Source organism: Apium graveolens, chromosome 3 (genome assembly GCF_009905375.1).
Source record: "Apium graveolens cultivar Ventura chromosome 3, ASM990537v1, whole genome shotgun sequence".
NCBI classification, from domain to species: Eukaryota; Viridiplantae; Streptophyta; class Magnoliopsida; order Apiales; family Apiaceae; genus Apium; species Apium graveolens.
In genome coordinates, this window is record NC_133649.1 from 267592554 (window position 1) to 267604434 (window position 11881).

An 11881-nucleotide genomic window follows, 5' to 3' on the forward strand; every position below is an offset into this window, starting at 1 on the left:
TTTTATTTGTTGATTCTCAGTTGGTATTATCAATGCAATGTACTTAGTTTTCAGATTGGCAATGTACAACTCACTTGGTTTAATTTTCTTTCCCAATTATATTATACATCTAGAAAGCATGTATACAGCATTATAGTATGGCTCTTATTGATACATTTTTACAGTCATGAAGTGTTTGTAAAATTATATAATTGATCTCATTCTTGAAACTAATTCTGTGTGTCTGACGAGAATTGGTGCGGCGGCGCTGAGGTTAGATACAGGGTGTTTGCCGCTGCTGCCTGCACAAGTTTAAACAAGTTAATGTTGGTTGTGGTATAAGAAGTTTGATGTTTACTGTCAAGTTGAAGCTCTTGCTGCTCTCATATCAAGCCTAGGGATTATTTGAAGGGTGTGTATGGTATATATGGCATGTGCAAATATGGGCAACTCATTGATTGATTTATGTGCAGGTTTCTTCTCCGAGGAATTGGTCAGAATCAGATGACGTAAACAGTTGTTGAGCTTTTGCAGGGAAAGGATTTTTGCATCTTGATGTGAAGTAGTAAACCAATGTTTGTAGACATTAAAAATACAACTGTTTTCACCACTAATACTAGTTCACCAGGCAGCCTCTTTCGGATGGAAGACTTATAAAAAAAAGGTGCAATGGTAATAGCTAATGAAGCATTACATTTCCAAAGCCTGCCTACAAGCTAGCGCAAATCCTGTATTCTTCTTGGGGGCTAATTGTTGGGACAAGTTGAGTGATCGGTCATCTCAACTGGGTTAAATCTCAATATGGTCACTGAACTGAATGGCACATATCAGAAAACACACTCAAGCTACCGACGTCTCACTTGCACCACTGTAGTTGCAAGTAATGATAGGTCCGTTAGTCTTCGTTGTTGACTTGACGGGAGAATTGACGTGGCATGCATCTGTTTGACAGCGTGTATGTAACGGTTCTTTTTTTTGACGTGGCTGACTGCAACGGCTACTTCTTTTACAGCTGAGTCAATATATATATAACAATTAGGGTTCTTGATTGTTGAATGAACCCAAATACAAATTCTCTTCATTTCACTTCAATTCGGATTATATAGCTATTGCTGATATGTCAACCAATAGAAGCCCCATGGGTAGAAGCACCGGAAGTTCCTCCTCTCAGAAGTCGGTGAAGAAGGAAGAATATAAATTGTGTTTTTGTGGGAGACAAGCTAGAATTTGTGTTTCTTGGACTTTAAAAAATCCTGGAAGGCGATTCTATACTTGTCACATAGCTAAGGTAATAATTTGTTTGCATTGAACACTTGATAATTTTTTTTTTAAATTGTGGTGGTTTGTAATTATAGGAAGGGCCAGGATGTCATTATTTTCAATGGTTTGAAGAGGATTTCTGTCCAAGAGCTTTGGAAGTGATTACTCAATTAAATCACAGGAGGATTTATTTGGAGGAGAAGTTGAAGCTTGTTGAAGATGATTTATCCGTGAGTGTTGAAAAAAAGAAGCTTTTGAAGGAAGAAAGAAAGGTGCTGATTGATGATAGAATTATGTTGGAGGCTGAGAAGCGAAAAATGAAAAGACAATTGAAGATTTGTATATTGGTAGCTGTGTTGGTGGTTGCATTTGTGATGAACATGTAGTAGTTGGTTTATGGCAGTAAATGTGTATGTGTAATGGTGGTTAGGAGTAATTGTTTTGATCAGAATGTGTTGTATGTTTGGCATATATGCAATGAATGAAAAGGTCATAAAGACTAAATTTTGCTACTTGTACTACTTTGCAATTTGTCATGACAATTATAATAAATTTTGACATATAACAGTCGAGAGTAACATGACAAAAATCTAAATAAATAGCATAAATTAGCCAATAAGTCTTGAATACCAAATCCAAAGAAGTCTTACAATTACATCAAAAGCACATCCAAGGTCTTAAACCAACACAGATAATAAAATTACATCAAAAGCAAATCCAATGTCTTAAAGTCATAATGTTTAGGCCTAAAATGCAAACTTGATTCACTCAGCTAGGTTAATTGGATCTTCTGGAGTGTTCTTGAACCCACTCAGCCTCTTTAACTCAGTGCTTAGTCTAAATGCATAAGTCCTTTTCTCTGGTGAACTACTGCTCTGTCTTGTAGGTGGTATGTTTGCAGGTGGTGTACATCTTGGTGGTCTGAAAGGGACCAATCCTGGTGTAGGCATGAACACAGCCTTTGTCCCTACAGGACCTCTAAGCTTCTCACTGAACTGAGCATAGTCCTTGCAACTAACCTCCCATTCATCTGCACCCTTACCTTTCACCAAAGGCATCTTCTTTCTTGGAACTTTCTTAAAGAAAGCAAGGGGCTCATCATCAGCCAGCTGAACTCCTTCTGTTCCACCTTCAGCCACTTGCCTTGGCCTTCTTCTGTTTCATCCTAAATGTTGAAATTGTTTCCTCAATTAAATCATCAATGCCTTGACACTTCTCTGCATCCTCCCTTTCCTGGTGATCAGCTTCATCATTTGTATAATCCTGCTCAAACAATCTCCATACATCTTCATAGAATGTTTCTCAAGTTCTCTCATAGCTCTTGCATAAGCCACCTTGTGTGTTGATAATGCAATTGTCCAAAAGCACCTCTTCAAAATCCCAGTATTAAACCTGAAATAAGTGGAAGCATTAGAAACATTACACTTGAAATAAAAATAGTGAAGTAAAGAAATTGAAGAGTAAGGTAAGTAACATTACTTCTTCTTGAAGTTGGCACAAAGATGCCTTGTGCAGAGTCTGTGTTCAACAGATGGTAGGAGCTCATTCACAGCATTTTCTAATCCCTTTTGCTGATCACTTATTATTGTCAATCCAAAGCCATCTTCTAAATCCAAATCATCCCTCATCAAGGAAATAAACCATCTCCAAGAATCTGTCTTCTCAGATTCAACAACAGCATAACAAATTGGAAACATTTGGTTGTTTCCATCCCTTCCAACAGCAGATAATAACTGACCACCACAAACTGTTTTAAGAAAACATCCATCTAATCCTATTATTTTTCTACAACCAGCCTTCCAGCCACTTTTCAGAGCAAAGTAGCATAGATATATCCTCTTGAACTTGACAGGATCCTCTTCATTCAATCTGGTTGTTGAAATTTTTACAGTGTTGCGAGCATTACTAAGAAGCACCTCATGACCAAAATCTCTGACCCTTGAATAATGTTGTTTAAGAATGTCTGCAATTCCTTCAAGTGCCATTTTTCTCAACCTAAGAATCTTTATCTTAGGAACTTGAATTTCCAATTCATTTTTTATAGTCTCAGCCATCTCCTTACAACTCCACTGAGGGTTCTTTCTAATCCTATCTCCAAATAAATTACACAAGTATCTAGTTGTTGCCATTTTGTTACTGTATGGTTTAGTGCACAAGTGTGAGTCAACAAGTGTTTTGATTGTGCATGTCTCACTGTCTTTGTCCTTACTACACCACATGTAGAAGGGACACTCTCCCTCACAACATACTTGGCATCTTCTACCATCATTAGTAACAAACTGAACCCCTCTTCTCTCAAGGACACCATATCTCCTCACAGACTCCCTAAATTCAGCCATGCTAACAAATTTCATCCCAACTTCCCATTTTGGAACCTCATCCCTACCTCCAATTTTCTTAAATGCTCTTCTTTTCTTGGGGTTAGGTAGACCTACATACCCAATTTTAGAATTCTCATCCTCACTTGAGGATGACAGAGACCTCAAGTTTTGAGACTCAAAGCTAGAGTCTTCACTTGGAGATTTCTGAGGTATATTCATAGCATTATAAAGGCTGTCTTTAAACTTCTTAGCATTGGCCCTTATAGCATGCAACTCATCATCACTTCCACATTCATTATCAGGAACTTCACTCTCTTCATTTGATTCCTCACTTTCACTCACATTTTCATACTCAGGATCATCAGGATCATCCGTGTCATCACTCAAACCATCCTCCTCCTTTTCATTATTATCACCAACTGTTTCTACTTCTACAATTTTCTCCACAACACTAGCAATCTTATTACTCTGTTTTGGGGTGTGTGGAACATCGACTAACTCATCAAGGTCAAAATGATCAACATAAAGGTCTATCCTACCATAGGGCTTAGATAATGCTACCAAATCTCTGACAGATACATCATCATAAATTAATCTAGTCCCATCTTTAAAGCTGTGACCATCACACTTAAAATATACCAAAGCATTCACATCATATTCATATTTTACAGCAAAATCTTCAAGATCCCGAAACGATAACAAATCACTATCAAAATCTTTAATAACTTCAGTTCTACCCCCAACATAAGTGACAGTAGGAGGTGTGAAATCACCGTGATGGTGAAGATATAGAGTGGTAGACATGCTGTGAAAACACAAAATATACACCTACATACATATAAAATCAAATGCACACATACATACATCTCAACACATACATGAGTTCATATATTGAACAACACGGACATACCTTTTACTGCAGAGATTGAAGATGTAGGTTGGTAATCCAACTCCTAAACGCCCTCAATCGACCAATTTTATGAATGATCTAACCCTCAATTGACCGATTTTATGATTAGGTTTTTTTCCCCCAATTCTCCACTCGCACCTAATTGCTCTCTGTTTGTTTTATGACAGTTTATATTTCTTTTTGCCTATTATAATTCCTCCTGCTTAGTTGGCGTACACGTAAACTGCCACCTGTTGCCATGTCACTCCACGTGTAACTTCCGTTACGACTGTAACGTCTCCCGTCAAGTCAACAACGAAGACTAACGGGCCTATCATTACTTGCAACTACAGTGGTGCAAGTGAGACGCCGGTAACTTAAGTGTGTTTTCTGATATGTGTCCTTGAGTTAAGTGACCATATTGAGATTTAACCTCATCTCAACTCTTCAACATGGATCTCTTCTCTCCCAGCTTTTCTTTCTAAATCTCCGAGCTTTGTGATCCCAATGATTTACAATCCTATCTATACCAGTGACAAGCATTGATGTTACATCACCACCACGATGTCCCTGATCTAACCAGAGAAGCATTTTTATAGCATTGTTACCTTCTACTACCATAAAATCACCCGTTTTCCATGACAACAGTCAACTGTCTTTGGCTGTAACTTGGAATTTTGGAAGAAAGTTGCATTTCAAATTTAATGGTTTTCTACTTTTCTTCCATATGAAAACCTCTCAATTAATATGCAATGGAAGTTATTAATATGCATTACTGTACGCAAAATTCTTTTGCAGGCTGCAGCTCAATTGATTTTTCCCCATCTCAAGTAGATCACTCTCTTTTGCACAGATAAAAAACTCAGACAACTATTTACTCTCCAAACCCAGTACACGTTATGATGTTCAATATATATGTAATCAAAACCACTTTCTAAGCTAATAATAACTAATAAGCAGATAATAGATTTTTCAACTCAACAAATCTCTTGCATATTACCTTTTAGAACATCGACGGATCACCCTGCTTCACTAAACTTCCAACAGTTATGTATAAAGATACCTTTACATGCCGCAAATTTAACAAATGGCAGATACGATTGAACATCTTTAAATTGTTTGCCCAAAAAAAACAACTCTAGATAATATAATAGAACTACATGTTCCAGAACTATGACAAAAAAGTACCCCTATTCCACAGAAATTACTTATCATATCTTCCTGAATGTTCTCCCTTCTTTAGGTAATGCTTCATTTGCCAGCAGCGGAGAGATGATAAAGACACATCAGCCTATTGAAAAGTTTAACTTTCAGCCACCATGATTGCTTCTATCCAACTGAGATTACAAATTTTACTAAAAATTACCAAGGTACTTTTCATCTGGTGTTCAAATCAAACTCACCCATACCAGCATCTCCATATTCTGTTTCTTGGTCATCTAGAAAATCTTCAGCAGGTTCATTTTCGTCTCTTTGAGCCCATCCATTAATCATCCCTTCCGGGTTAATTTCTTGGTTAGCAATGTTACGACCAATTTCTGCTTGAGCTTGTGACTCAGCACGAGATTGCTCTGCCTGAACCATAGCTACCATATTAGCCTCACGACCTGCATTTTGTCTTGACTCCAATTCTTCCCTCAGCTCAACCAGCGATTGTCTTTCATCTTCCTTGTGAAGCCTCTCAATTAACAATCTTTCTTCCATTCGAAATTCTCCAAGGGCGCGTTTGTTATTGATTATATTGAAGGCAAACACCTGTTTCCTGAAGGTCTCAGCAAATTCGGCAATTTTGGCAGCAATATTATTATCCCACTGCTGGGCACGAGATATCATCTGGCCTTTAGTACCAGAATCAAGTATTCTGTCATCCTCCTCTGCTTCATAGTCTGCCACCACATGGTAAGGTAGCAACCTGTATGAAAATTTTGTATTCCCAAAAGGTTAGTGCTGTTCCAAGATGTTTTGAGGCAATATAATATATATTCACATGAATAATTGCAAGATTCTGGCACTATGTATCCTCTAAAAGTGGATCTTATAATGTGCAAGACATGTCAACAATGGGGAGTAAAATAACATCATGTATGCTATGACCAAATGGCAAAAATAATCCATATTCCTTTTACTATACATCATACTAAATTTATATCTGACCACCCCCTCTCCTTTTTTTTCTTTTTTCTCTGTTTTATTTGTAAGTATACATATTACACATCGTTAACAATAAATTAGCAGCACTCAACTTCCGAATTGTGTTTCCTAATGTCCAACATTTTTTCTAAGGGAAAAGTTGTATCTTTTATGGGGTTTTCTTTTAGCAACTTGGAACATGTTCCTGTAACATGACAAGTTGAGACGTCTAAGTCCCCAAACTGAGACCACTTTAAAATTCATAAGCATCTATAGTCCAACACAAAACTTGGGAAATGAAGGAGGTCCGATGCCTTTACCTCCCACCCCAAACAGAAAGAGATGTATTTTCTGTGTATCTGGTCTCTCTCATTTCAAACAACTTTGACTACAAAAATGAAATAAGTTTTTGTACGATGCAAAACTCATTCACTTAACTGAATTCATACCTACTTTTCATATATATACAGATACTGAAGCAATGCTCCCAATATTCAATGTCCAAAGACAAGGTGAGTCTGTGAGTGTTTAACTAGAAAAAAATAAAGTCGTCTTATCACTATATTTGCAATGACAACAAATATTTATGCAGAAAACCAGATTCAAGGTTTCATGATAATGCAACAAGAAGAAAATAACTATTTATTTCAACCATGTATTACAGACTATGCATTTCTGTACCTAAGCTTCATGCAGCTATTAGACATCAAATGTGTTGATTGGATGGAATAATTTCAGAAGGGATGAAATAATCACAATCATAACAGATCCCATCACTAATGGCCTATTTGGTTTAGTGGAATAATTTCAGCAAGAAAGAAAAATAATTTGTACCGCTTTTTAAAAAAAATAAAATATAATCCTACTTCTTGTTCCTCCCTCTCCATTCATACAAATTCAAAATAGAGATTCATACAAATTCAAAATAGAGATTCATACAAATTCAAAATAGAGATCAATCCAACAAATGTGCAAATGAATGCTCATTACTCGTTTTCTTTATAGACGTCGTCATAGAAAATATCCTACTACTTATTTTTATAAACCTCATCATTAAAAAAAATTAACTCTTCTCTCTTTCAATTTTTATTGGCATTTTTGTGCACACAATTTTATACCATTCCTTCCCCTTTCTATTCTCTTCAACTAAACCAAACTGAGCATAGGCACATTGTTGAAGGTTACGTGGGAAATGCATAAAGAACTTGCAACAGAAGTCAATTAGGATAATGCAAGTCATGAAACGTACAAGGACCAACAGCAGCAAAATCTAATGCAGGATGACTAACTTGAAAAAGGCTCTTTGTAGTTTTCATGTGAGGTCAGCGTCCATGATTATAAGGGTTAGCCATTAGCTACACCACCTAGACAAATATATATTGCTTTGTGTAATTAAAGAAAAACAACTCTTGATATATGCAGCTTCTAAGAACATTCACTATTCAATCTGCATACTGAAGATGAAGATTCTACACCAAAACCAAAAGAAAAAAGAAGATAAAAATGATTGAGAATTATGTGTTACTTTCAATGCTTTAGTCCTATTTGCTAAGTGTGCATCTTGTCCAAGGTGAATTAATATATATAAGTAGTTTGGAAGGTTTAAACAGATAATAAAAATCTCAAGTGGCATGCACAGCACACAGAAAGCAGGTGACTGTTAATTCTTCGTCTTTATTCATTTAAATGTGCTTATAAATCATTTATTGCCCCTATATACAATGCAACCTATTTAAAAGGTTAATATTGCTGGTATCTAGGCTGGATCAGATGTATCCATATAAATGTGATCACAAATGATTGATAACCTATTTGAATAGTCAACATTTATGAGGCATATAGTGCTGATATCAAGAAAGAATAGAATTGCCACAAAATACTGTCAACTGCATTGTGTACTCATGAAAGTAATGGAACTAATAATTTCTGGTTAGGCAGTCAGTTTGGATATAAGAGGAAGAGAAAGATGAGCATAGAAAAAAGCAAATTGCGATGAAGAAATAATAGAAGCGTCCGAAATGAAGATGCATATAAAAGAATATAGACAGCCCCAGATGAGAATTGTGTGTGCCTTATTCAAAGTGTATAACAATATATAACAGAATTGGTAGGTTTCAAACTATATAATAGAATCTTAAGTGGCAAGCGGAGCCCGCAGAAGGCAACTGACTGCTGAATTTTATTCATATAAATATGATCATCACACAAATGATGGATTCCCTGTTTGAACGATCACCAATTTAAAAAGGGATATATGTGGGTCCGATCGGTCTCTATTCAACCACGAATCATTAGTTACCTATATGTATTGTCACCAATTTACGCAAGAAAATGTAAAGTTGCAGGACAGGTAGTTGAGTTAAAATAATCAAGTAGATAAATGTATTTAAAGCAATGAAGATACAGTGGATAGTAAATAAGAATTAAGAGGGAGGATAGGAGAGACCTTTCGCAAGCATCTTGGAGAGAAGAAAAGGGGGTTTTGTAATCAGGATGACAGACTCTCCTGAGATCCTGATACGCCATTTGAAGCTCAGCAGGATTACGCATAGCCTTAGGAACGGAAGAAGAAGAAGGATTGAGATTAGGGTTAGGGTTCTGAAGAGGATTAGAAATGAGAGGGTGATTGAGATTAGGGTTAGGGTTGATAGAAGGGATGAGTTGTTGTTGAGGACGGCGAAATGATGCTAAACGAGAGAGAGAAGATGATTGTTGTTGAAGTTGTTGTTGGTGTTGTATTTGTTGGTGTAATAATAACATTTGTTGGTGATGGTGTTGTTGTTGTTCAAGCTCAAGTTGTTGTTGCTGTTGTTGAAGGTGATGATGATGATGATGATGCTGTTGTAACATTAGTTGTTGTTGCTGTTGCTGTTGCTGTTGCTGTGCCAAAGACTTCGCCTCTTCCATCGCTCTCTCCCTGTCCATCTCCACTCCCCCTCGCTCTCCCCTCTTTATTTTATTCTATTCTATTCTAATGCCCTTATTTTTTGTGTTTTTATTAAAAATTACAAATTTTTATTGGGGATTTGGCAATTCTATCGTATTTTAGCATAATTATTCAAAAACTACCGTCTTATTATTTTTACTGGCATAAGTTCCCATTAATATTTTAAATTTTTATTTATCCAGTTATATTATAGTTTTAAAATATTTATATAAATATATAATGATTATAAATTTATAATAAAAATAATAGAATAACATGTGGTCGTAATTTATTAGAATAAATAGACTATTTCTAATAGTTTAACAATTTAGTAGTTTAGTAGATATATAACACTATTATTTATATCTTTTAATAATAGGATAAGTTGTATTCGTAGTTTAGTAGGATAAATATACTATATTTAGTAGCAGTTTAATAATTTAGTAGTTTATTAGATATATAACGTTATTTATCTATTTTTGTAATAATCAAAATTAGAGAATTATCGTTGAAACAAATTGTTGAACCAAATTATCTCAATTCCGACTATTATAATATAGTATAGATGTAGTGGTTGAAAACTAATTTCTTTGTTATAATATCATACTCCATGCTCTCTCTCCCTCTTATTCTCTCAATTTTCTCCCAAACCACATCTTGCTCCTTGGTTTCTCTCTCGCTTTCATCTTCGTTAATACATGCCGATGTCTTCTAGTTCACAACAACCTATATACACACTGACACTGTTATATCTACTAGCTCCATACGGGATGATTTTTTTATTTTTTTTAATATTTAATTTTTAAGTATAAATCTTGATTTTTCTTCACTCCATCAAACTATATACATATTTTGTTTGTCTACTTTAATACTTAATACTTGTGTCTATTGTATACATGTTATGTTTTATACATTTAAACTTTTGTTTTAGCCAAATAATTAAACTAGTACTTTAGTTCCGTATAAATATTGATTTTCCTTTGTTCCATCGAATTATATGTTATGTATTTTGTTTGTGTCTGCTCAAGTATCTATTGTATACACGTTATGTTTTATACATTTAGAATTATTTTTTTAGCCAAATAGTTAAACTACTACTTTAGTCTCGAACACCAAATCAATTTAATTCACGTTATGTTTTATGCATTTAGAATTATTGTTTTAGCCAAATAGTTCAACTACTACTTTAGTCCCGACCACCAAATCAATTTATTCCTTTATACTAATCATATATAGAATATTATAAAATATAATAAGTTAATTGTTGTAGTAGTGAGCAATCGAACCTGTGTCTATTTACTATACTACTATTTCTAAAATTACTATGGTACCCTTAACGACCAAACCATGCCATATTAACTGCCTTATGCTAATTACATATAGGATATAATTTACATCTCCGATAATTTTTAAAGTTGTTTATGTGACACCCTCAATTTTGGGGTTAGAAAATGAGGACCCACACACCAATATATTAATACCATTATAGCAGAAAAATGATAAACCCCGTTACTAACAAGATCTAAAAAGGATAAAGTATGAGACAAGATTACAACTACCAACCGAAATAATATTATTACAACCCGAAATATAAATAAATTCAATTTATTCGATTCCGACTTGGAATCGACAGATAACCCAAAAGTATCTGTGGCGCCCCAAAACCCGGGGTCAGGAGTCTCGGAAGCCACACCATCTAAACTCGCACTACAATATGTAAACACTCACGCTTCACGACCCCACACTTAACACACACACTTACAGGTTATTGTCTTGGAAACGAACCATCATTACTAGAGAAATTTTATTACAACCCAAATATAATTAGTCTTACCGGGGAGTGACCTTTAGGTAATGTTAGTCCGCCGACCAAATATACGATTCTTATTTCTTATCTTACATAAACCATACTTATAAATAAGCCGAACTATAAACAACTGAAAACTAATCCAGCTTATTCTGACTATCTGAGGTACAACACCAAACAATCTACGGAACAACTGGCCATTTCCTACCCGTTTCCTGGATGTGGTTCTCATGGCAGGCATCTTGATTCTCTGTTGTGTTGTGTCAATTTAAGAAAATAAGTGTGAGGTATAATGCTCAGCATAATAAGGTACAGTATGGAAATGACTGTATAATAACATCATATATTATATATATGTTTTATTCGAAAATAGTGTTCCTTGGTGTTACACACCTTTTTACGAAAACGATTATTTAAAGGGGTTTTTATAACCTGCGAATACCTTAATAATAATCCCATCACCTAGGTTCCGCTCGGAAATCTATAACCATAAACATATTTCATTTCGTTAGGTTCCATCCTAATTTACGGTAACTCGCACTCATGCGCTACTCATTATTCACCCTCTC

General features: G+C 35.2%; 1 protein-coding gene across 1 annotated transcript; it reads right to left on the minus strand.

Annotated features, from left to right (window-relative positions):
- Positions 1-5417: 5417 nt before the first annotated feature.
- LOC141713297 (uncharacterized) lies at positions 5418-9545 on the minus strand. The gene is made up of 2 exons (XM_074516642.1): positions 9026-9545; positions 5418-6361 (listed from the first exon to the last, which is right to left on the minus strand). The coding sequence occupies exons 1-2, from the start codon at positions 9502-9504 to the stop codon at positions 5827-5829; spliced, it is 1014 nt and encodes a 337-aa protein (XP_074372743.1). The 5' UTR covers positions 9505-9545; the 3' UTR covers positions 5418-5826.
- Positions 9546-11881: the final 2336 nt, after the last annotated feature.